The 27,186-nt window shown below is 38.8% G+C and overlaps 1 protein-coding gene across 2 annotated transcripts in view; it reads left to right on the plus strand.

Moving 5' to 3' along the window:
- ptk7b (protein tyrosine kinase 7b) overlaps nt 1-27,186 on the plus strand; it is an 81,388-nt gene that overhangs the window by 37,843 nt on the left and 16,359 nt on the right. The window contains exons 2-6 of one of the 2 annotated variants that reach the window (XM_044137520.1): nt 11,217-11,513; nt 19,551-19,653; nt 19,760-19,944; nt 22,777-22,924; nt 25,754-25,884. In XM_044137520.1, coding sequence (XP_043993455.1) covers nt 11,217-11,513; nt 19,551-19,653; nt 19,760-19,944; nt 22,777-22,924; nt 25,754-25,884 — 864 coding nt within the window. The remainder of the gene's footprint in view (nt 1-11,216; nt 11,514-19,550; nt 19,654-19,759; nt 19,945-22,776; nt 22,925-25,753; nt 25,885-27,186) is intronic. The other variant, XM_044137521.1, reaches the window with a different exon arrangement.

Consider the following 27,186-nt stretch of genomic DNA (forward strand, 5'->3'; position numbering starts at 1 on the left):
CCAGAGTCCTAATATTGTGGACAACATGATAAATCTATATTCAAAAACTGATTATTTGCATTTTATTTTACAATTTACCCTTCTATCTAGGTTATTGAACATAACAATATATGTATTGTGATCAATATTAATGGCTAATACATCTGATAGAATTTTTAAAGCTCTGATACAGAAAGGCTTTAGCTGCTTGATCGCTCAAGGCCAGCTAGCAAGGTTGGTGTCATGAACTAACTCACGCCTCCTTCAGTTATCTAGCAACTCACTTTGGTTACCTAGCAACAACCTCTTCCGTAATATGCGCAGCAGAAGTTTTAGGTTTTGCTGCAGTGCCCCATAGCTGCTTAAATATGAAAAACAATGGTGTGGAACAAAGAGACAAAAATTAGTACAACAGCTGTAGAGGTTTTAGGCTCGTTTCTATGGTTGTAACAGAAAAGGTCACTTCACCACTTTGGCAGTATTTCAGATATTTAAAACTATGAAACTAATCAGTAATTATGGCTATTTATGAAACCTTTATGATGTGATACATTTTTCAGCCATATTTCCCAGTCATACTCCTGTCAGTAAATTTTTTTGACCTAAGATAGACATTTTTGCCATTTTCTTTAGATATAAAGCATCTATATAGCAAAAGACTGATGTAAACTGATTTGTCCATTTAAGAGAGATTTGAGTCTCATAGTTTGCTGTTTCATAGTATTGACCAAAAAGCATAATTGCTTTTAGAAAAACAAAAAATAACAAGATCCGACAAGTTCCTTTTTAAAAAGAAAAAAAGGTTTTTGCTGATCTGTATCTTAGACGTTTATTCCTATTAGTATATGGAGAAAATAGGAAATTTAACGATTTTAGATTAGTGTTGGTAAAGACACTTTCAAATATGTTTGCACATATATATTTTTGTAATCAAAATTTTTCTGGAGTCATCCAGGTAATTGATATTAGGAAATAATGAATACAGCAATATTATCATTTGTGAATAAATCCACATTTTCTTTACTTCCCTCTTTCTCATTTACCATTACTGTTCCTTGTATCTTTTAGCATCTTGGTCACGATCATCTTTATCAGGTGAGACTCTCTAGTGCCTTTACCTTCCATCAAATTGACTAAATGTTAATGGCATGTAAAACTGTTGGAAATACAAGTTTAATGGACTAAGGTAAATAACTATGAATGTTTTGCTGAAAACACCAGGGTGCAAGTTCTTGTTGGTCTAACAGAGCCAACGCTCGGTTTTTGGCAGGCCTTTAGAAATAATGAAGTGGAAACAACTTAGGATGTGTAGCCCATTAGGGTGTCCTTTGAACAGCAATTGAGGTGGGGCTTATCCAGCACTTTGATGTTGTGGACCACATCCCAGTGCGCTCAGAGATTTATGACTGATTCAACACACACACAGCTACTTGCTGTGTTGCATGACTGTTTGCATCATTTCTCCTGTCATAGGAACATATAGAGCAGATTGTTTCAAAGACGGAGGTGTGCTGGCAAGCAGCAGCTCGTCAATGAGGCGTTTTCATAACTGTAAAGCAGAAGTGACATTCTCCCGTTGGCTTTCTTACGATAATTAACGTCTGTCATCCAAAAATGATTGAGAAAGGATAAATGAGATGACATAGATGCGTGTTGAAAAGATGTCAAAATTGGACTCGTGTTAGAAAGTCAGTTTTTGAATGACTGCTGCTGCTGTATGCGAGTCTTGATTGTTGAGTCTGGATTTGCCAGGTGAGTTTGCGTGCCGGTTGTCTAGTAATAAGCTGGTGAGCAGGCCTTTGTCTCGCCTGCGCTGCTGTCGGAGTTGAGATGGAGTGAAAAATGTGAGAACTGATTGTAATCTCTGTGGGGTTTGCTATAATGAGGCCAGCATTTTCTTTGCATAGTGAGATCCCTGCACACACCAATTACCTGCTACAATGAGAGCAGCGATTGGATTTAGGCAGCTTGTATGGATACCGGTGTCGGTAGCAAAAAGCCAGACAGGCTCCACTGCTTTGAACTTGGTTTTCAATTAGAAACTGTGAAATGAACACGGATGCTTTCTGCTGATGTTCTTCACACAGAATCAGTTCCTACCTGAGGTCCTTTTTTTTTTTTTTTTTTAAATCTAAAAACATATTAGGTTTCTACCTTTAGACTTGAGATGTCTAGAAGACAGTCAAATTTAGTTTAAATATTTTACAGCTCTGGATAAATACCTAAATGCATAACTTAAATAATTGATTCCCAGAGTCCATTTCCTGTTCCATGCTCTAAATGTTGCATCTGTCTAACCATTTGCACATAACATGCACACTGTGAAGATCTGCCTGGACTGCTGTCATTGTTGGCTAATTATTTAAGTGCAGTATGTTCAGGCTCTCCATTCCTTTGGTGACACTTGTTGTTTAATGTAGTATAAAGATTTCAGAAGGTAACGAGGTGGTAAGGTCATCTGTCCATCTTTCTGTCAGTCATTAAGTCTATGTCCATGTGCCCGTCTTTAATCCATTGTTCTGTCCACTTGTCTATCCATCTTTTTGTCTATCCATCCATCCATCCATCTGTTTTATCTCATTATTCTTCTTTATCTAGCTGTTTTGATCTTTTTTTCTCTTTCCATCCATACTTTTTAGTATCCATCCATTTTAATTTCCATCTATCATTTTCTGTCTCTTTCTACTATCTATCCATTGTTTTCTGTCTATTCATCTTTTTGTAATATCTATCCATTGTTTTCTCTGTCTGTCTTCCTATCCATTGTTTAGTCTATCCATCCTTCCATCCATAACTGAAAAATATGTTGTGAGAATCGGGTAACCTGAGTCTGGAAAATAATTAAATTTGATTGTGTAAAAGTTTTACTTTGATCTTGTTTGGCTAGAGAAACTTTGTGCTGTGGGATTTTCAGAGGCTGAACATTTAAAAAATAAATAAATAAACCTGCAAGATGTTCAGTTAGATTTCAAACACCCCCAGGCAGTGCTGTAAGATCTCATGGAGCAGAATAATGATAAAACTTGTAATTTAATATTCCTTTAGTTAATCAAAACAAGATTTTAAGTTTGAAAGGACTAAACCTCGATAGGTAAGAAATTGAACAGAAACACCTAGATCAGAATTAAAAAATTTCCTGCTTTAAATTTACTTGACTTCTTCCTCTTTTTATTTTTATTTGAACTAAATCTGGGACAGATTTTGAGTTAATATTCCAAAGTGAGATGAGTTTGAGGCAAACTAAGTTGTTGCTCTTTGTGAAATAGCTTGACAGAAACATTGTCCCTTCAGTGCCGCTGTCCTGTTTAATGTCTTTTATGTCAAGTTAAATAAAAGACAGCATGACCTCTTTGTATTGGGGCACATTTCTGCTTCATGCACTGCTGCTCTGCTGTTGTATTTTCATTAGATATGCAGCCCTTTCAATGAAAGGCTTATCAAGCAAACACTAAAGACATAATACTTATAAAAACCTAAGATTACACAATCGCAACAGTTTGTCTTGCAACGTCTCCTATATCATGTTACAGAAATGTAGTTTTTCTGAGACATTTTGTAAATATTTTAGTTTATCATTCAGTCACATCTGTTTCATGCTCTGATTGTTTTTTCCTGTGCATTCATTAGACCATAAACGCTGCTGAAAAGATCCTCCATCTAGTCTTAAAGATGGCAGCTCAGTCATACAGGGAAACTGAAGCACTGCTGACAGGCCATGAAAGCTCTGTCAGTAGGCTTTGGAGCTTACCATGACTATGCCCTCCGCCTCCATTCTCCAATTTATCTCTGACATCTCAGTCTGCACAGCTGAGGCTGAAGCTATCGGCCTCAGCTTAGCTTTTACTTCAACTTCTAAAAAAAACCCACCGCCTTACATGTTGACATCTGGTTGTCGGCAAATGTTAATACGCCAATCATTCAAGCCGTCACTTTTCATCATTTTGAAATTACTTGTTTTTTAACAGTTTGTCATGTGCCTACTGACAATACTAGGAAAGAAAATGTAGATATGTAATATAGCACAGCTAAAAAAAAAAGTAAGTTAAAGGCAATATCAGTATGTCTGTCATCTGTCTGACTTCAACATGTTATGGCAAAGCAGTAGACATGTTTGTTTGCAGGACATTTATTGGCTTTAAATGTAAACGTCCACTGTAAATTCAGCCAAAACATCCCAAAAATATGGCGTCTTTGGCCTAATATCCAGTCTAGGAATGTCAGAATCTCATTAGTCCATTTCTAATAATCAGATATTTCTTAATTATTTAGGAAAATAATAATTTATCTTTAACTCCTTGTCAACTTTTAGATCCCATTTTTTTCATTCTACTAGTGTAAGAAACTTTATATTTAGTATAAAACTGCAGCTGCTAAAAGTTCTGCTGATGGCTGCTTTTTTTTCCCCATTGTGCTCGCTCTGTCTTTTTTTTTTTTTTATTACTTTTTCATGTTGCTTCATGTGTTTGGCCCTTGTTTGACCTTCTGATTGACAGGAGCCAAGTAATGATGCCTTGTTTTCTTTCCAAGTCATGCACCCTCTTATAGATCTTAAACAGAGTTTTTAATCAGGCTCATTAATTGTTCCCAGATTCACATCAGAAAGTTGAGATGTTTGATGCTGCCTGTTGCAGCTTTAACTGGGTTATAGTTATGTACAGTTATTTTAAGAAGTGGAGAACTTGAGGGAAAAACTGTCATGTTTTTTCATTAACAGTGCTGCACAAGAGAGAAATAACACTTGTCACTAAATTGACTGGGTTTGGGCTTTTTTTTTTTTTTTTTTTTGACATCTTTGTGTGAGATCCTGGAATATTTATCACTGAGGCATTAAAGTAAAAATAACAACCAAGTGGAACGCCACCAATCACTGTCTCATGCATCACCGGCACTTCTCACTTACAGCGACTCCGAGGCTCCCTGTTCTGCCAGCTTGTCACTTTAAAACCTTTTTAAAGCAGCTCTCCCGTGTTGACACGGCCTGCAGAGGAGCTCCTAAACCATGCAGTTGGGGTTATTTGAGCTCCCACAGTGGGTGTTCCTGGTGCCAAGAGTTGGTGGATGTTGCTGTTTGTGTCTGTGCATGAACGAACGCCTTCACCCATTGACCTCCAGGAGAGCCTGGCCTCTGTGTCACCGCTGTTCATCGTCACCAGGCGGAGGCATGTTTAGAGAGCGCTTCAAAGATAACAATGCTGTGTATGATGGGCTGCTGGAAACGCACAATCACAAAAACAGGATTTCCACTGATAACATCTCCTTTTATGCTGCTGACCTGAACAAAAAAAGACATTTCCTCTTTCTTTCATCTTGCATGCTTAAAACACCACTTTCTACAACTGGTTTGTTTTTATTTAGACAAAAGGAAGTATTGTTATTGCATGCTCGCAATCTGCTCTTTTCTGAGTGTTGGTGCAGCAAGATTTATTGTAATCTCTGCATTTTGTGACAACAGATAGAGCTGACAAAGGGAGAGAAGATACGTAGGTTGCTGATGAGCTCATTACGACGAGTTGATGAGCTCATTACGACGCCACAACTGTCGCCCTGACAGTTGTGGCTGTCAGGGCGACTTAAATGTATCTTCAACCTGACAGCCCGACAGCCGCACCGAGCCTAATGGGGTCGACAGTGCAGCAAGCTGAAGAAGAATATCCCTGTGCGCAGATATTCCCGTCTCCATCCTTAACCCCGGTTCTGTCTCATCCAATGTCTTCCCAGAAACTCTGATCAAAATCCAAACATCATTTCTCATCTCTCTGCAGAAACTGTTTTCAGCTGGAGTTTTTTTTCTTGACAATTGCACTGTGATTGTCAGAGCCACAGGCAAACTTGGGTTTCTGTTTTTATTTGTGTAACAATAGATGTTGCAAAGAAAGCCTGTGTTTGATCATCATATGCAATGAAGATGTTGCTGATTTACAGCTCCCAGCTTTTCTAGTGTTGTGGGTTTTCGCTCTTAAGATGGTTTAAAATGGAATGTAAGAAAGAAAAAACACATCAAAGTGTAATTATTTAGCTTTAAACCTGAAATGGGAGGTTGGTTGATAATTTAACAGATATTTATTTTATTTCTAGTATAAAAAAATAACCAGGTTTCAGGGATGAATCACAAAAGAGCATTTATCCATGAACCAATCACTTACAATTTAATTTTCCTACTTAGTTTCATTGGCAGCCTATTGTTTTTTTTTGTTTTTTAGCCTTCGTGCAGTTAGCAGTCAAACCAAATTATTCATTATTATTATTAGCTACTGCCTCTCCAAGTTGGGTTTAATTTCTTTCCAATTTTGTCATCAAAAACAGTTCTTAAACTACGATATGATTACCAGATTAATGCAGTAACGGATACATTTGTTTTCTCTCCTTGGTTTGGGAGTTGCAATTTGTTCTTCATGTATATTTTTTTCTAACATGGTGTCCAAGAAATATGAAGGTTGTGTGCAGCAGTGGGAGAAAACTCTTTGGACTATTGCACTTCAGTTTTTGAGAAGTATAAAATATCTTGACAAGCAAGAGCTCTACTCTTCCAACTTCAACAAAAATAACTCATTTCTATGCTTTTGCTGAAAACGTCCAGACCAGAATACTATCATAACCTTTTTCTCTGCAACAGAATTAGTGATTTTTCAATAAATTTCAAGAAATTATGCTCTTAAATATATTTTACATATTCTTTCTGAAATTCAAAGTAGAATTTTTTTTCTTCCCCTTTTGTCTTTTAAGTTATAACTACATTCTATGATAGAAAATTGACAAAAAAATACAACAGGGCAAAATTTCAACTTTATTTATTTTTAAAACGTTTTTTTTTGTTTGTTTGTTTGTTTGCATTCTGAAAAATCCCTACCTCTTTGTTGAGAGCGCAGCTACTGCATAGCTAGTTTGTTCCAGGAGCCTCTCCAGCCTGTTTGCCAGTTTGTTTGTTCTTTATCTTAAACTCTCCCTTTCAACTGGTCTGTCTTTGAAGAGGAGTTCAGATTCCTCGGCTTATCTCCCCTGAAGCGCCGCTCTCTGTAGACCCAGGCATTTTCTTCCCTTCAGCTCTCTGAAGGCTCTATAAAAGAAGAGTGGGACCTAATTTAGCTGTTAATTCAATCCGACAGATAGAGCTTTGGTGAAGTTTATATGTCCGAGTGGCTTTTTGTAGAGAAGAAAGAGGTCCGGAATGTCCGCTGTGGTTTTGTTCTTTGTTTATACGATGATGTTCATACTGTTAACGCTTTGTTCATGCCTGTTGGTCAGGAATATAGGTCACGCTGCCATCTCTGTTTGAACAGAGAGTAAACTTGGCAGACTTCTTCAAATGTGCGAGCCAAACCCTCCACCCCCTCCTTCCTCGAAGACTCTCTTTCATTTCTGTCATCATGCAACATACGACACCTTATCCGGCTATGCTGAGATTTCTCCCAGAAGTCATCCTTTCTGTCCTCTAAATCATCAACTGGATGCCTGTGAGCTGCTGCGTCTCCACCTAAATGCCATACTGCTTGTGTTGGAATCAGCCATGTTCTCCCAGGATGCAGCTGTTGTCACAGCTTCTCAATGACTTGTTTAGGTTGATGTTGGATCATTAGGCTGTTTTCTCTGGCCCATATGCTGCTTTTCATCCTGGTTTTTTTTTACATAGATGGGACAAATCCGCTTCCTCATGGGGAAATTGTGGAGTGAAGAATATGTTACAATCTTTGGTGCAATAAATCACACGGCGCCTCCGTTTAACACCACAATCCAGATGTTGTAAGGATGATTTATTACTCTTTATATAATATATTTTGCCACAAATCCCAAACATTTTCAGATAAAGTTACCCAACAGGCCTTAAACCAAATTGTTCACTGGTTTCCAGAAGTATTCACACCCCTTGGATTTTTTTCCACATTTTGTTGCTTTACATTGACAAACTTCTATAGATTTTATGTAGTAGAGCAACACAAAAGGAGGGGACATAGGGTTTTCAATTTCACCCCTTCATTCTGAAACTACTAAATAAAATTGACCTAATCAGTAAGTAGCCCACCTGTAGTTTAATCTCAGTTCTGTAACGGCCTCAGAGGTTTGTTGGGGAACATTAGTGAACAAACAGCATTACAAAGGCTGAGGAGCACAGACTGGCTGAATACAAGTGAAGATTTCAATATTTATATCCACTTCAAAATTAGCTTCCCCAGTTTTTAGATAGATAAATCTTTGTCATTGTCACAAGAACAACAAAATTTAAAAAGTGCCATCAGTCAATGCATATGCTTAAAAATAACTCTCACAATTTACACACAATGTAAGAAATACATAACAAATAACTGATAAAGAACTCCCAATAAAATGCATTAATTTTTGTACTGTCGTGTTAAAAATATGGATAAGGTGAATATTTTTTCCAATGTATTTCCATAGAACCACGTGCATTTATGCATCATCCCAGTTATATTGTTTGCAGTTTATGCTTTTAACAAAGGAAAGAAAATTGTTTTCTTTTTCCCTCCTGGTAGCTTTCAGGTGTTTTTAATTTCCTTCCTGTATTAGAAAATGAGTCCCTGTGAGGTTGTTACTGTGGTAGTTTTGTGAACAAAGACATTATTCCTGTGCAGTTGTCAGTGCTGTCCTGCAGAAGAGGCATTGATGCTTCACTCTTGTCCCTGCAGTCTGAGCCATCGTCCACTCTATAAAAGATGCCTTGTTTGACCAGGATTACTCTTCTGCTCTGCCACACCTGTCAGATCCAGCCACCTGCAGCTGAGACAAAGGTGAACTTGAAGTAAGAGGTGCAGTGGGGTAGGAGTGGTGGGATAAGACGGGTCAAACACTGGCTCATCTTCAACAGTCTCCTTTATTAAAAGATTTGCTTCACTACCGACACACACACAAGCACACACCCTTCACCAGGCAGGTGAAAGTATGCTTAATCGACTTTAGCAATGGACTGTTCCCTCTGATAACGCGCTTTGACATCTGGTATGATAACATTGTGTTGCAGGAGATAGGCGGCCTGCATGAAGTTGGTCAGCAGTTCCCTGTGGCAGTCGCTCAAACATGAAGGGACTTCACAGATTAAATTGAATTTTTTCTGGAATTTTTCTGATTAAAAACTGTATTTATGGGATACTTTTGTTCTTTTAATCTGAGATGGATAAAAAGAATTGCCTTGTGGTATTTTTGTCAAAATGGTGGCACGAGCCAGTTTCCAAGTGAAAAGATCTGCAGGAAGTAATTTTGTAGGTACATCTCTGCACGAGTGAGCTGGATCTGTACCATTTCACTGCTCTGAAGGGTTTCAGCAGGGTAGAGCTACTCTTTGAAGTTTCTCCCATATAGCCACCCTTTGTTTTATTCACCTACATCCAAAAAGCTCTGTCTTGTTTGATCAAAGCACACAGTTCCAGTTAGTCTCAGTAGTTTCTGGCAAGCTTTGTGATTATAGCAAAAAAGATGCATTTTTCCTGGTATGCTTACTTAGCATACCAGGAAATCAATGAAATCCATGCCTTGGTATGGATTTTGGTGTCTAATGGTTGTTTTGGAGAATTGCTGATTATCCAAATCAGCAATTCTGATTGTGTTCTGTGAGTGTCTAAATTGGGCTTTTGGTGGGTTTATATATATATATATATATATATATATATATATATATATATATATATATATATATATATATATATATATATATATATATATATATTTTACCTCCCTTACTTTCATCCTCATTGAAACAAGACAAACTTTTTTTCCCCACAGTTTATCCCAGTTCCAATGTTTGAAATGTTTAAATTATTGCTGTGACTGCAGATATTGGCAGATTTAGGTGGGTAGCTTCTGTGGTCACTTTCCGAATTATGAAAATCAACACAGTTGAAATGAATGCAACATTTTTTCCAATATTGAAGAATTCTATGAAATGGATGGTTTTTAAATGCTCTACTTTAGATATTCTTATAAACGTCATTGTGTAAATCTGGTTCTGTCACACTTATTCAGTGGACTCCTAGAATCAGCAGGGACTAGGGATCACAGCCGCCTCCAACTGGCTTAAATCCACAATTACTTGGCACCCTTACAACTACCAGTTTTATCAGTTCAAGCACCAAATATACCTTAATATGCATTAATGTGGGGCTTGCTGTGGTGGCGTAGGGGATAGCGCAACCCACACTTGGAGGCCTCGAGTCCTCGATGCAACAGTCGCAGGTTCGATTCCCGGACCTGGCCAACATTTGCCGCATGTCTTCCCCCCTCTCCTTTCCCCCTTCCTGTCAGCCTACTGCCACAAAAGACCCCCTGGTGGGGGAAAAAAAAAATGCATTAATGTACACAACAGAAACTGTTTTGCCACAACACAGAAGCCAGTATCCACAGTCTTCCTTATTTCTGCTTGATAGCAAATTAGCATTAATGAATAGTGCTCTCAACTGCTTTTTCAAACACCAGCTAATAGCGTCCCAAACTGCTTTTTCCCCAAAATATTTTAGATATTCTCTAGAAAAAATTTTAATTTTCCCTGAATAATTTGGAGTTCTTTCCATAGAAAAATAGGCAGGAGCTCGGCTGGAGTCTGTAGCTGAGGGGAGGAGCTTTGGATAAATAGGCGGAGCTTCGTATTAGCAGTCAAGCCACCCGGAAATGGCTGCCATATGAGATTAAAGGATTCACAAACATCCATGAAAGAATCAAAGCAACACTTCAGATTGTATTTGATGTGGGAATAACATTATGGCATCATATGAAGCTGAAAAAAGTTGTTGTTTTTTTTACATGAAATGCTTCTCTAAGATTATCTTTTGGTTATTTTATACAAATCAAACATGCCCCTGGTCCATCTGTTTACAACAAAATGAACAAAAATAATCAATTTCTCCATTTACATGTGGCCAGCAGGAGTAAATGAAGCTTAAAGGGATCTAGTTTACAGCAACATGATGTAAAAATAAAAGCTTTATGAGTCCAAGAAAATACAGGGTGTTTTTGTTTATCTTTTAAAGTAGCCTAATCTGATGCGATGTGCAACAAACTCGCACTGAGGCGTCACTAATGGGAAGAGGGGGGAAATCTCTAAGTCGGGTCTGATCTTTTTACAGCATAATTTACCCTGCGTCATTATTGTCTCAACATCACATTCTTCCACATGGCTAAGTGGTTGCTGTGGCATACGCTTAATGAATGGAAAAAAGCTATAAAATGTTAACGGCAGCCCAGTCGTAATCCTCTTGTCATTTACTTTCTCCCCTTCTTTCTTTCTTTTTTTCCAGTTTTGTCCATTCAGGCTGTTTCAATCCAGTTCACCAAGCAGCCCATGTCCCAGGATGCTTTGCACGGCCGCAGCGCCATGATGCGCTGTGAAGTCAGCGATCCGACCAACATCACATACAACTGGTATCAGGGCAACAAGCGCTTGACGGACACAGAGCGCCGTTTTCAAGAAGGGGGGAACCTGAAGTTCACGGCTGTGGATCGGCAGCTGGACGCCGGCAACTTTTCCTGCCAGGTGCAGAACCACGCCACCGGAATGATGCAGATTTCCACTAAGGCCTCATTTAATATCAAATGTGAGTGTTCACCTTTAACGGCTTATCAACCTCGTTTACAAAAATGACATGTCAAATGTTTTGAGTCAAAATTTACTGACTGATGGAGCTTCACATTGTCTCACAAAGTATTCACATCTTTTTTCCAAATTTTTTCATGGATCTGTACCCGTAAAGTACAGATGTAAGTCTGTATTTTGACTAGGCCATTTTAACAAATGGACATCCTTTGATCAATTAATTTAAAGCTCGTACTGTGTGTTTTTGGTTATTGTCCTGCTTGGAAGCGAGTCTTTGCCCAATTTAAAATTTCCATCCAGCTTCCCTAACAAATATTGCAATTTTGGTCCATAATCAAACAGTCTACCGGACCATCAGGTGTGGAAACGCCCTGAAACAACACCACATAATTACGCTGCATCACAATCATGGTAACAATGCTCAACAAATACTACATGGCAGTCCCCTTCCAGAAACACAGATGTCAATAAGATATATAAAAAAACATCATTTGATAATATCTATTCAGATATTTTGATGCAGATATATTGTTTTCACATTTATGGTCCACTTTTTTTGGTTGTAATGTGACAAAATGTGAAGAACACAAAGAGATATGAAAACATTTGCAGCACTATTTAATGACACCAAGGCCAAGTGTCGAGTTCCTGGTTAAAAACCTGAACAAAAGTCAGCATATTGGGTGACGGGTTCCATGAGTTAGAGGAATGTTTCCACCTTGTTGCCTTGTTCTTTGTGGCTTCTTCTTTCTACTGGAAACCGGATGCGTGCGCCACCAAGCATGTGTTTCTTGTTGTTTGCATTTTCCTCCCTGTTGTGTAACACCGCTTTTTCCCCATATATCCCTCAAAAGGCTTTTGTCGAGAACTCGCTGGCGGGCGTAATTTACCTCCTGGCTATATAATTATTTAGATTTAGTTCATTACTGCCCTCTTTGCGCTGGCTTTTTTACCCAGCAGCTTTGTAAACTTTTTGTGCCTTCTAGACGGGAGGCACGCCAGCTTCTTAATTTAGTTTAACCTCATAACTGAACATGAGTGGGTCTCCTTGTTTCAGAAGATGCCAGGGGAATTCAACCAAGCTCTGTGTGGGATAAATAACAGGGAGCCCTCAGGTACCAGTTGTTGCTGAAAAGCCTTTTGCAAAGATAGCAGTGGAGGGGATTGAAGGAAAAAAAAAAGGAAAACCAGATGAAAAATGTCTCCATCTGGAACATGTTCTCCTCTTTGGCTACATTCAAATGGTTTCAGGAGGTTTTTCTTTGCAGTGATGATACTTGTTCAAAGGCTGATTACAGGAACAGATGCGAGTTCAGACCTCCCCCTCTGCCCGAGAAGAGGCAGACGGAGTGATTTCGAGCACCATCTTTAAATAGTTTTAGCCTAAAAGACCAGAGTGGTACTTCAGTTTTTTTGAATTCAAAGATGGCTGCAGTTTCGCTGAAGCTGCAGATGATCCGGCATGTCGATAAAGATCAACTGACACACTCCCACAGATTAAAGTCATGAAAGCGGGAACGAGTTAGACGAGAACGGCCAGTTCTTCAGTGTTTCCATCGTGATCCAGAATAAACTGCATTTATCTGCCAAGTTGTTAACATTATTCCCACACACTTAAAATAACTCTTTTTTTATTAATAAAAGGCTTTAGAGGAAAGACGGCTAAATAAAAAAAATTATCTGGAGTATGTGTTTATACAAGAGCAGCAGTTTATTTTCCAAATATTTCGAACTTTAGACACAGCAGATATTTCAAAACAAATTTAAAAAAAGCTTCATACTAATGTTCTCAGTAGGGCTGTGTGATATCAGAAAGACATAAACGTGATAATATTTCTGAATCTTGAGATATTTATTATGACTAGTTCATGTTTTCCTGAAACATGATTCACATGCAGAATTTGCATGCATTGAAACATAATATCCTACTGATTATTGCAATCCTTTGCAACTGGTATATTCCACACATCAATAATTAAATTCGATAATCTGGGCATCTCTAGCTGCTAAAGTTAGATCTAAATCAGTGTGCATTAATATTACAGCACTGCATTTGATGCAGTAATTGTTGGCCATTGTAAGTTTCATGAGCTCACTGCAGAAGATGTTCACATCTCACCTAGATTATAATGTCCTAAATCTAGCTGATAAAACTGGAAGTATAAATGAGAACAAGAGGAATAAGGAAAATGTGGATTTATTGCGACTGGTACCGTTTTGCTGATGTTGACCAAACTCATCAGTCAGTTGTAATTTTCTGATTTGAAGCAGAACCGCTTATTTAAACAAAAAGTTCCAGGAAACTGAATCCTGTCAACTACTTTATTTTTACTTGGATTACCAACAATCCTGGGAATTTGATTTATGAGACTGATCTACAATAACCGTGTCTTCAGTCAGAGGAGTCTTCAGAACTGCTGTAATACATACTGCAGCAGGAACAGGAGATCTTTTCTGCCCACAGTCGTCAGCATCTACAGCACTTTGAAGAAACATGAATAATATGAGTTACAACATTTAATTTCCTTTGGGGATTGTGACGCATCTTTGAATTGAATCTGAAACAAATGTCCTTATGATAAACACATTCATGTCGGTATATGAATATTTATTAGTATATGTTTAAAAATGTCCACCTGATACATTTTAGCCGTATCAGTTATCAATGTACGAGTAATTGTTAAAAATAAAATTGTGAATAGTATGACGAACCTACATTTTGTTCGTGCACTTAAACAAATACTTATTCTCAAATATAACCGGAATCATTCTGATCAGATTTAAATATTTACGTGCAACTAAACTAAACATTGCTTTGTTTTGGTGCTCAAAAAGAAACCTAAAGCCAAATAATGAGAAGTTTATAATTAAATTTCTTGCAGGAAGCAAAGTATAGCCATAACTCGATGCTACATGTTGGCCTTGTTCCTGGAGGAGGATCCAGCCTTGTTTTGATGAATTGTGCCATATTTACACAACATGGATTAAACGGAGGACGGAGTCTTCTGCAGTTTTAACGTCAGCCCCTTCGGCATTAATTCTGCTTGTGCGTTCAGTGATGTGTGTGTAAGTTTGCGTGCATGGCAGTAAATGCATCTTGTAAGGAGGGGTGGGTGCTCCATATGCATTGTACATGGACTTGACGGCTGTTGCCCCTCCCCCACTGAAGAGTGAGTTAATTTGTCTTGCCTTCAGTGGTGGGTGGGCTAATCCTGTCTCAGTTATTCAAGAGAAATTACCCCCCCTCTGTTTTTACTAATAGAGGTTTTAGCCCCTGTCTGAAACTCTTTTGTCCTGTTTGGTCAGTGGTCTCCTGCAGAGACCCTGGGCTCAGGCCTCTCAAGCATTAGTTTCTCCGCGTGAGTCTCAAAAGATGCTGGCCAGCTCTGTTCTGGATTTGGGGACATAGCTTCCAGAAATGAGTCAAATACTGAAATAATGCAATTCAGATCTGAAAGCACATGCCTCCTTGCACATGTGTGCACCATCTTTGCTTTGGTCACGCAGTCCTTAACCTACATTTATCCAGCAGAAGCCACTAGTGCAGCTCCACTTTTTCTGCTCCTGTCACAGTTCATTCATCTTGACGATGATTTTCATTTTCCTAAGGAGTCTTCCTCATCACAAACATCTTCTTGATTTTCCGCTGCTCCGTTTGACTGCTGTCGGACACAGCTGATAAAATCTGACCCGTCCTGACAGCTGGCCCAAACCGTGCAGGGTGTGTTGGTGTTTACAGTATAAGAACAATCCCAGCACACATGGCTCTGCCACTCAAGTCCAGCTCACTTCTTGTCAAGGTAATGACTTTTTTATTGTTTTACTGCTGCAAAGACCCTTCACCATGGCAACAACTTGCCTCGCTGAATGAAAGTCACGCACATTCAACTTACCGATGAATGTTGGCTGTATCTATCCACACATTTTCTCTATTATGACGATCGTGTTTCCTGTTCTGCCTCCCAACATAATTATACGTCCCTAATTATGGCGTCAGGGGCCAGGCCTGCTACAACACTTCGTCGTAAATTCTGAGAGGAATTACGGGGAGTATTTCTCCCCCCTTTAATAGGTTATGAAAGAGTATCCTCTGTTTGCAACTTTGACAGCTGGCGAAACCTGAACCGTGAATGGAGCTGTTCGAGGAGCAGAATGAGCGGCTGTTTAATAATAAACAGGATGAATGTGAAAAAGGAAATTTGTCCAACAGACATTGTTCACTGGAGGTTTATTTGGATAGTTGATTGCAACCATTTGTTAGATTCTATTGTTTATTAATCTTGAGATATTTGCAGAGCTTTTCAAAAGCATTTATACTCTAACTTTTTGCAAACATTACAACTGCAACCTTCAATAAAGTTTATTGGGATATTGATGAAAGAAAACCATAAGAAGCCATGTTTTCAGCTCACCACAATCCATGTGTGGGACACACCCTAACAAGGGGAAGGAATTGTTGAAGTCACAAAACACAAAAAGGGAACTTTCTGGTCTGTGTTGCATCTAAACAATTTTTTTTAATGCAAAGAGAACAAAACAGTTTTTTTTTTTTTTTTTCCTTTTCCATTCGTAATCTATTTATGTGAAAATTACTTTTTTTTTTTTGTTTACAGAAAAGGCAATGATTGCACAGCAAGAACGTGTTTCATACAATGGAATTTAAACAGCTTCCATTGTTGTTTTTATGTGGGATAGAAATCTGACTATCATCTGCATAACAGTGGAAGAGCACACCATGCTTCTTTAATGTGGAGCCAAGCAGAAACAAATATAAGGCAAATAGAAAGGAGCCTCAAACCCAGCCATTTGGCACCCCACATAGAGCAGGGGTGTCAAACTCCAGTCCTCAAGGGCCAGTGTCTTGCAACTTTTAGATGTGCCTCTGTTCCACCACACCTGAATAGAATAATTAGGTCATTAGCGAGGCTCTGGAGAACTGATCTAGACAAGGAGGAGGTAATTAATTTCATTCCAGTGTTTTGTACCTGTGGTACATCAAAGAACTGCATAACTGAAGTTTGACACCTGTGATAGAGGATCTTACTAGTTCAGTAGGACTTGAACTAGTCTTTTGGTGTTTTCCTAATGCCCACCCACTGTGCCAAATGAGAGAGTGAAACATTGTGCTCCACTTCATCAAATGCAGCAGTTAAATCTAAACTGAAAAGAACTACACAGTTACCAGAGTTTGTAGCTAAAACTATATATAATTTAAAACTTTTAGAAGAGCCAATTCAGTGCTGTGTAACATTTAAAACCACATTGGAAAAGCTCTGAAACAAGATCCTTCTGTAATCGTTTTTTTTTTCTTTTCTTTTTTTCTGCCCATAAATTGGACATTTCCTTCAGATTATTTCGGCTCTTGAGTCACAGATTCCTTGTCCGTTTTGCTTTCAGTGACTCGCTAAGTGTCTGGCCCCGGGTCCTCTTGCTGACTTATCCTCTGTCCCCTCCCCCCAACCAAGTTGTCAAAGCTGTTGACCTTGAACAGGAAGTGCAACCAATTGTTATCTTCTGGAGTCTTTATAATTTGAGTATATCTGCAGGCATGTTTACAAGCCCAGCGTCATTATCTGTGCATCACCCCTCACCAGCACATCTGTACACTCGTCTCTCGCACCTTAAATGACTCGCTGAAAAGCAGAGTGAGAGCACTCACGCAGTTGTTGGGCATCTGCTTTGAGTAGGCTCTAATGAGCATTGCCTGGCTCAGCCAGAGAGATAAACAACAGGGATGGAGGCCTTGTTACTGTAGAGACGGTTTGCTATGACACCTCAGGGTGCGGAGCTCTGCCAGGTTGGAGCGTAATTCTTCATGACAAGTCTTCCTCTAGCGCCCCATGTGACCTCACAGGGGAGCTGCGTCTCTCCTTCCTCTCCTCCGCTGTCTCAGATTGGCTCATGCCATGCATATTTCATAGATGATCCAGGCGTACCATCAAGCCACAGGCCTTAGGAATAAATCTCAGCTCCAGTGGAATGTCTTGCATAAATACATGCACAGCGCATGTACACAAACCCAACAGAGTCGTGATTATACCTGCAAACCCAAGCAAAGTCTGTTAGCAACGCCACAGCAGATGGAGTTTTGTGCTTGTATATCATCACATAAACAACATACAGTTGCTGTTTTTTACTTGATGTAAGCTGTAAATATTTGTACAGTAAACAAAACAGAGTTGGAAATCCAGGTAGGTGGGAGCTGGTTATGTGTTGTGAATAAATCATAAGAGCTCAGTGTAATTGTGATTCTCAGATGAGTTTTAGAAACATTACATTTATTGCAACTATTTCCAGTCCACAGTTATATAGGTACAAATTTAAATCGGATCAGTCCAATTAAATTCTATATAATCATATGTTCTACCCAGAACTCAAGTGAGAAAGGTTTAGCTTCACCTGGTTGAGAGACGATCTCCAGTTCAGCGCCTTTTGTTATTCAGTTATTAATCAGTTAATCCCAAAAATAATCAACAGATTATCCCTCCACTGTATTGATCAGTCAAGCATAAAGGATTAAACTTTTCACATGTTGTTTGACTTTTTTAGCTGCCGATTCATCCTTTGCTACAAATGATCAAGCATTCACTAAAAGAATTTGGTAATTGTATTTTAGGCAATTACATTATTCAATTATTTATAAAGAAATATTTTTTTTATCTTTATCACTTAATACATTTCTAATATTACATAGAACGACTTAAATAGTTAAATTTAAAAATATCTGTTGAATGTTCAGCCCTTGCTTCTGCCTTCTCCATCATCATAAACTGTTCTTCAGTTTTCTCATCTCTGTTAATAAACTTTCATATGACCCATTAAATAATTTCTATGCACAACATTAAAGCACAACACTTGAAATGTGATAGCCGTGGAAATACTGCATTAAAGCATTCCTTTGCAAATGCAATAATGCATTCAGTAGTTACCGTGACAATGATGGGTATTTGATATACCTCTGATATGCATGGACTGCAAGCTTCCCACTCTATTATTATTCATCGTAAAAATGCAGATTTGTTTGATCGCATGAATAAATGCCATGAAATTCTTCATTTTCTGATGCATTTCCTCCCCTGGGGATTTCCACATTTCCGTAAAAATACTAAATTACATTCATGTGATCATTTTGAACTGTAACTGAAATTGAAAAGCATGTGCAATTTATTACACAAGCTTTCCAGCAATTTTCCACAAAATATTAAAGTATTAGTTTTTAGTCATTTCAATGCCACAGTTTATGAGCTGGCAGTTCCAAGTTATACCTCTGAGATTACTTGGAGAAAAAAAAATAATCAATTTCATTTGATGTGGATTTGAAGGTTGGTATTTGATGCACGGTTGGTTCAACCTTGTACATATAGGAGAAAAATACTTGAATGTGCTTCTGGCCTGAGATTTGCATTTTTGATTATATAAATCAGCCGGTGTATGGGGTCATCTTTTCAGCGGTAGATTCATGACATTACCTTCTTCTTCCTGAGCAATTTGCTTTATTCTTTTCAACAAATGACATAAATTCTCCTCCACTTCTCTTTCCTTCCTCCCTTTTTCATTTCCTACTCTAAGACAACCAATCAAGTTTTGCATAATTCTCTCTGCCTTTGGTGAAATGTTATCTCCAACCTTCTCTAGAGGTGCAGACAAGCTTGAAAATAATATTCTGAAGAAATGCGTCTGAAATCTTTTAAAAGTTTTGCCTCGTTGCTTGCTTTCCCCTCTGGCTCATTTTTTGACAGCGGTGCATCCCTTATCCCAGGGAGTCGATGAAGCGTCCTTTAAATGACTAATGAAGCCAAGCTGAAGCCCATCTCACTCGGATGAGTGGAGTGGTTCGGTGACGTTGGCAAAACAAGAGCTGTGGTCGCTCGCTGCCGTGGCTCTGGCTGTCACAATGATGATGTCGCACACCTTCCTCTTCCCTGCTGCTCTCATTTGTGCTGCTATTTGTCCTGTGTAGACAGATGACAGGATGACCACTTAACTCCATTTTTCCTCCTGTCCTTCTCCCGGACTCTGCTTCGTTTTTGCTCTGCAGGGCTGGAGAGTGGTGGTGTGACTCTGAAGGAGCCAGCTTCTGAAGAGGAAATTGAGAACTCGACTCCGGTTATATTGCGCTGTCACATCGATGGACACCCGCGGTAATTGTTGACCTCTGGTTCTACATCAGATCCCTAAAGTAGAAAAGTGTGTGTTTGTTGACAACACGTTCCATCCCGAGTCCTGCTCTCCTTCCCTCCCTCCCAGGCCGACCTGCCAGTGGTTCAAAGATGGAGTGAAGCTGATGGAGAGCAGCCATCAGACCAACAACAAGGACAGAACTCTGACCATCCAGAGTGCCAGTCCGGATGACAGCGGGGTTTACTACTGCTGCGCCAGAAACGCAGCCGGCTACGTCTGCAGCAGCAGCAACTTCACACTCTCCGTCATAGGTGAGACGTTTTTCCTTCTCACTCTTAAAGAAGTGATGATGAAACTTATTTATGATTCACTTGACATTATTTAAGCAAAAAAGTATAATAACAATAACAAATGGTCAAAAACTCAAAGATACCAGTGGCAGGTTTCCACCAAATTTCAATAACAAAATACTAGACCAGATTTCTGTTGCTGCCTTTAATGATACTTTAAGGCTGGTAACTCTGGAAGCTGTAACCCAAAACAGCTGCTAGAAAATCCCAGTGAGCTTAACATTGAGGCCAGTGAGGATTATTAACTCAAACAGTGAAAAATCAATGGAAAGATCTACGTTAGGAAATTTTTCTGTCTGATTCCGTCACAATGCAATAGACCCCCGGAGCGACTTGCAAACAACTAAAAGCTACAAATGCTCATCCAAAAATGCTTACAGCTGCCTATTTTTCCAAACAACAAATGTACCTTAATATGTATTAACACACACAGTTGAAACCATCTTAGGACTACTGCAGAAGCTAACATCCATGGTCTTTCTGTTTTTGCTTTTTTGCAACATTTAAATGTTTAAGATTAACAACCAGTATTAATATCAGACAAAAGGTCTGAGTAAATACAAAACACAGTTATCAAATTATAATTTTATGCTACCCAAAGTAACCTGTGTGAACAGTAATTGCCTCGTAAACATAATAACCAGTTGTACCAGCCATGGTTGCTACAGCGAGCGTTTCCAGGAACAGGCAATGAGTGTTTTTTTTATCACTCTGGAGGAATGTTGGTCCACTTTTTGGAGAACTGTTTAAATTTATTACAGGGTTTTCAGGGTTTTCGCTGTCTCTCTATTGGACTTTGACTATGCCTCTCCAAAATCTCATTTTTGTGTTTTTAGAGCCATTCAGAGATACGCTTGCTGCTTTGGATCATTGTTCTGCTGCGTCGCAAAAAAAATTAATGAGTTTAAGATTAACAATTGATAGACAGAAATTCAGGATTTCTGGTTTGTTTGATCTGAGACATTTAACTATAACAAAAAACAAATTAAAATCTGTTAAGAGCCAAATACTTGTTCAGAGCACTGTATACACTAAAATTTCCAGTATTTTTTTTTAAGTGCACTATCTTTTTTTAGTCATAAAATATTTTAATTATTTTTTTCCAAGTTTTATAAAAAACCGAGAGTTATTTAAAATATACATAAAATTACACATGACAAAATATAAATGATTTTTTTTTATGCAACAATGTTTTGAAAAAGTAATTGGATTACAAAATGTCCCTTTCTGTTAAGTGGGACTCTAGATCACCAATTTAACAGATTGGCTCAAAGTGCTCCAGGCAAACCCCTGAGTTGGAGATAAGCTTTAAAATCCTAACATTCATTCACATTACTCTTTCTTTTTTATGTGGGTTTTCCCTGCCTTTTTCCAAGTCTGCTGCTGCTGAAAATGAAAGGATAGGAAGTCAGTTTAAACACCATTAGTGAGGAGATGAAGCCCTGAAAGAGAATCTAATGAGATTATAAGAGTGTACTTGTACCTTCATTTCCCGCCTCCCACGCAGACTGAAATATAAACATAAAAACGTGCAAAGCGAATAATAACTTGATATCCTGAAGCGCAAAGATCCCACTGATGATCTGAGTGCAGCGGCTGCTTTCAGACAGTTTGCTGTTCAGGGAGGCTGTTTGTTTTCCTCCAGAATCTGTTGTTTAATCCATTATGTGTGGCTTTAAAGTTAATGCAGCAGCATGTCTGTGCTGGAGAAACCCAACACCCTTCTTCATTTTAATTACCCACCTGTAAGACTCTCAAGTGCTGCGATAACACCTGCATGGGGGGAACAAAACCCTACAAGCTTCCAGTTACAGTCTTGCCGCCGTCTGCCTCTCTAATAGGCGTCATTGTGAGAAAAAGCAAATTTATCCTGTTTTTCCTGTATATTGAGGCCATCCCACTAATTTCTTGGGTGGGCCAGGTGTACTCCAACTACACACCTTTTTTTGTTCTCAGTTTTTCCAGAACTAACCTTGAGCCTTATCCCAGTGCTCCTTCTGGCACCATTCCTCCTCCTCATAGGTGTGAAAATTAGAAGTTTTGACCCAAATCTGTAAACCTGCTTAGATTTAAGAGTATTTACATGCTTCACCTCCTGTATGGAGCTCAGCAGTTTTATATTGTATTTTGAGTACAATATTTCCTCTCCTGCTTCTATTGTACAGCCAATCTTTCCTTTGGCATATCAGAGTAGAACAAAGTTTACCCAAGAATGCTTGTTTGGAAAATTATAAAATAATATACGCTCTACCAGATTTGGGAATCATTTAAATCTCACATCCAGAGTATTAATACTCACATTTTGCATATTCATTAAGCAAAGATGGAGCTGAAATTGACAAACTGCTTTAAAAATGAGTACACCTTTGCTTCTCTCTTTTTAAATTTTTTTTTATTTACGTGTGCTATCCAGCAGTGTAGAAATCAGAATTATTGTCATTGGAGTGCCACAGAGAAGTCACAGAGATTTACTTCACAATAGGAGCATTATGGCTTTTATCATAATGCTCCACTAGAGAGAAAACAAGAAAACACCTTAGAAGTCTGCTTCTACACCTGCAGAAAGAGAGAAAAGCAAACAATGTATACACTTACAGCAGCTTCACTGAAAAGTACACAGAAGAGCCTGACATGGATCCAGCATCTGTGTGTGATTATTCTTGTGGTTATCCATATGACTGCTAAAGAGGAAAGACTTCAGTAATGAATGTGAAATCAATTGTTGCTGCAGTTAGAACTTGTTCTGCTGCTTCCACATGTAAACATGCATACGTTTGTCTGTCTGTCTCATAGATAAGAGCGTGCCGAAGCCGGTGGTCACCCCTGAGAACCAGGTGGTGCTGAAGAATGAAGAAGCCATGTTCCATTGTCAGTTTACTGCGGAGCCTGAACCCACGTTGGAGTGGTACCATGAGAACGAGCTGCTGGTTAACAAGTCTCGGTAAATTGCTTCCTCATGTTGTTTCTTCCCCTTCTTACTCATACCGGCTGATCATCCAACTTTCAACTCTTTCTATCATTTCACAACACAAACATAAGCATCCACCTTCCTAAGCTGCTCCACTTCCTGTTAGTAGAAACCTTTTGCATTATCCTCATGGCTCTCTTTCTCGAGCTTTAGACAAATTGCTCTTCCAGGGAAGCCATAGCTTTAACAATGGGCAGTCTGCCATACATCACTTGAACAAAGCCTTTCTCTGCAGTCCTCCAGTGTTCTCACAGTGAGTGGAAAATGCCCTCAGGCTGCAGTCATCTCATCTCAGTGCAGCCATTACAAACACACCATTTATTCATATTTTGTCCCATTCCAACCTAAAACTTCAATTTCTTTGAGATTTTACGAAACGTAACACAAAGTAGAGCATAATTAAACCTCCCACATCCGAAGCCAAACTGTTGACAACAACGATGCAATTTCCATACATTTTTCCTCAGCGCTTTACATAAGCGTCTCCCAAAAATGTTTTTTTGTCACCTGTAGATTAGAGATGCACAATATGGCTGAACTATATAATTATAAAACAATAGTTTTGTTTTAAATATCAGAAATGTTGCCATATTGGCACATGACCTTTTCTGTTCTATCCCCAGTTTTCACTGCATGCCATTGTTTTGTTTTCTTATTTTTATTTTTAAGTGGTTACAAGGTACAGTGGCAAAACCTGAAACTGTTGCTGCACAAATTACTCAACAGGTTGTTGCTAGGAAACCAATGAGTGAGTTGTTGCCACTCACCTTGATTAGTTAATATATTTCTTTAACTAGCTTAAGTACATAGCTACTACAGAAAGGGAATTTATTATTTGATCACACAATTATTTGTCAGGATAATCAATGATGAGGCCTGTCAGAAAAAAGTAAATTTTTCTGGACAATAAATTGTCCTAGAAATTATTACAATAAACAATGATATTGATGCAAATAATTGCAACTTTAACACACAAGACCAAAATCATAAATAAAATGGATTGTAAGCAAAATTGGTCTTCAAAAAATATTAATCAGAATTTATCCTGTGATTAACTGATTATTGCTTGTTGTGGCAGGCTTATCAATTACTAAAATAATCACTTACAACAGTCTTACTTTCTAGTTATTCATTTATGTAAAAAGCAAAAGGCATTGATGGCGCAAAATTGTTTGATTCCTCTTTAAAATCTGCATTTGTTGGTTGAGGAATTCCCAGGTAGCGTTGAGTTTTGTGTATTCTTGTTTATTGATGTGAGCTGATTGTAACATCAGAGAAATGCAGCTCCCTGTGGGCAACATAGCTGTTTAGATAACCCTCTGCACATTTTGTTTGATTATCAGATGAAGATTGGTTTTCAGATGTTTTGAAATCAGGAGAAAATAGACATGTTTAAGCTCAAGGCCGTTGTGCAAACTGTGAAGCAGAGCTATGAGGAATTTTTTTTTTAAGGGACAAAAAGTCTGTCTTGACTTATTTTCTTGTGAGGTTATTTTAGAGGTTTCCCTCGGAGTGAAGTCGTTTTCATTGCCATCATGGGGAAAACGTACTCAAAGTCCCGCAGCTCGTTTCCTTTCCTCTTCCTGGAGAACGAAGACAAGATGACTGAAGTATCGCTCTGCCTCAGGGATTCAGTCAATCCTGGACGATTCTTCTTCTAAAATAACCCCAAAAGCATTTTACTTTTTCTTTTATTAGATGTATGTGTTTTTCAACTAAATCCACAATACTTTCTTATCAATTTGTGATGAGCTGCTGATTTGCCTTTAGTGATACTATCACATGTGAGATTTCCATCTCACTATGGCTTAAGGTCAGTCTTTAATTACTTTGCATCCTTTCCATCACTCACACTGAAGCTGCCAGCAACTTGGGTCCAGCTGGCAGCTTTCACCCCCTGAAGGATAGAAGTTTTATTTTTAATTATAGCAGATTGTGGGAATCTTTCCTTTCTTTTACTGTAGACTTTTTCTCAGTGGGATGTTGATTCTTTTCCCCCCACTTCTCCTGTGAGACGTTGGTGATTGTTTTTATGTGAAGCAGCCCAGTTCAGGCAGGATGGACTTACTTGTCAAGGATGAAGGAATTGAGCTGGGAATTTCCTGCTGATGAGTTTGGGTTTGTTGCGGAGAACGTTGTTGTTGCATGTACTGGAATGCAGACAGGGAGCTGTCCAGGCTGCCTGGGCTGCAGAGGCTGGAATTTATCAGCAGTTTCCGGGTCCGGATAAACATAAAAAAATAGATTTACATGTTCAGATCTTATTCTCTCTTTTTCTTTACATCAATCTGTCAGTCCATACATCCATTAATCTTTTGGTCTAGTCATTCATATATCTTCCATTCATCCATCCATAAATAGCTTTCGTCCATCCATCCATTTCTTCCATCATCGATGTCTGTCATTTATCCACCCATTCATTCATGTATTCCAGTCATCCATCCATCTGTCCAACCAACCAACTGACAGTCCAGCCAGCCAGTCACCCATCCATTGTTCCATCCATCTATATTTTGGTCCATCCTTGTATAAATACTTTGGCCCATATCTTTCGTCTGTCCATCCATCCTTCCTTCCTTCATTCCAGACCGCTGTAGAAATATCAGCAATAAATTCATGAGGAACGTTTGTATTTGCAAATTTAAAATCGCCTAAAAGATGAACCAAGAGCTCTGAAAACTTGAGTCTGAATTGGTATGAAATTCTCACACCCAGTGTGTGTAGGGGCCCTGGTCATGTTCTGTCAAATTCATGCACCCATCTCATTAAAATCGTCTGCTTTTATGTGTTTGTCCTCCGCAGCGTGTCCCTGTTGTCCAACGGCAGTCTCCTAATCACACAAGTCAAACCCAAGTACACAGGAAACTACAAGTGTGTGGGACGTGGCACCGGTGGATCCGTTGTTACACAGACTGCATCTCTCCAAATAGCTGGTACACACACGTGCACACATTAAACTGCAGCTGTTCAATTGGTGACGGACGAAAACCTGTTTCTGAAATCTGAGGAGGGCTTATGTTACGCCCTGACCCCGTCCATGGCTCTACGCTGCACTCCCCTCCTTTCACTTAGAGCCAGATTTCCGTGATGATGATCAGATTCCCATACGGACATCCGGCCCTGCTGAATCCAGTATGCGCCGAAGACGCCAGTGGATCACATTATTTCCAGGTGTTTTCCAGACTTGTTCAGACCTTTGGGCTTTCTGCAGAGTAAACAACACCTGGCAGGCAGAGGCCATCAGTAACAAATAACATCCTGATGTTGCTGAAACAGACAATGAAAAGACAATACAGCAAAACACCATGAAAAAGTATAAATCTAATTATTTTCCAAATAAACGTATGCCAAGTACAGTATGAATTTGTGTTATAGAGTCCAAATACATAAACTTGGAAAAACTCCCTACAGAATAGTTTTAATCAGCATCAAGCTTCTCATCTTGAATTTTCCAATGCATGTGCATGCAAGTCCAGCATTGCGACTCAGCTCAGGGTTGGAATTTTCTAAGCATTTCAAAGACCTGATCACCTGATTGCTTTCCTCTTTATCCCGAGGGTCAGGGATTAACGAGAAATGACTGAATCTGCAGTTTTAACCCACAGATCCACAGATGTATATAAATGCCATATTTCCCACCTGGCACCACATGTAGTTTTGTGTCACAGTAATAGATAGTTCCATTTCTGCTCCACCTTCTTCATTTTTCAGTGTTTCCCAGGTCTGGATAAGTATCTAAAAATTAAATTATTTAAATTATTTCCTGGCTGTATTCCCTATCCGTTGTTTAAATATTAGTCCTTTTCCCTTCCTGCTTTGTGTCTTTTATTTCTCTTTTGTTGGTGTGTTTTTCCTTTCTTTCAACCTTCCTTGTGTCTTTTGATTTTTCCTACCTCATGCCCCCTCTTATTTTTCATTCCATCCTTTCTTCCTTTCTCTCCTCCCTTATTTACTTACCTCCTGCTCTGCATTCTTATAACCTAATTTATTTCCTTGTTTGTGTTGCTTAATTTTTTTGTTTCCTTGTGTCCTACCACCTTTTTTCCAAGTTTCCTTCCTTACTTTTTGTGTCCTTCATTTATCTTTCTTTTCTTCCATCCTACCTCCCTTTCTACTTGTTTCTTTCTTTCCTTCTGTTTTTTTCTTCCCTGAATTTGTCATTTTCTTTTCCCCTCTACCTTTTCCCTTCCCCATTATTCTATTGTCATTCATGCTTTCTTTTTCTTTCTTTCTTA

This window comes from Gambusia affinis, linkage group LG13 (assembly GCF_019740435.1).
Source record: "Gambusia affinis linkage group LG13, SWU_Gaff_1.0, whole genome shotgun sequence".
In the NCBI taxonomy this organism is placed as follows: Eukaryota; Metazoa; Chordata; class Actinopteri; order Cyprinodontiformes; family Poeciliidae; genus Gambusia; species Gambusia affinis.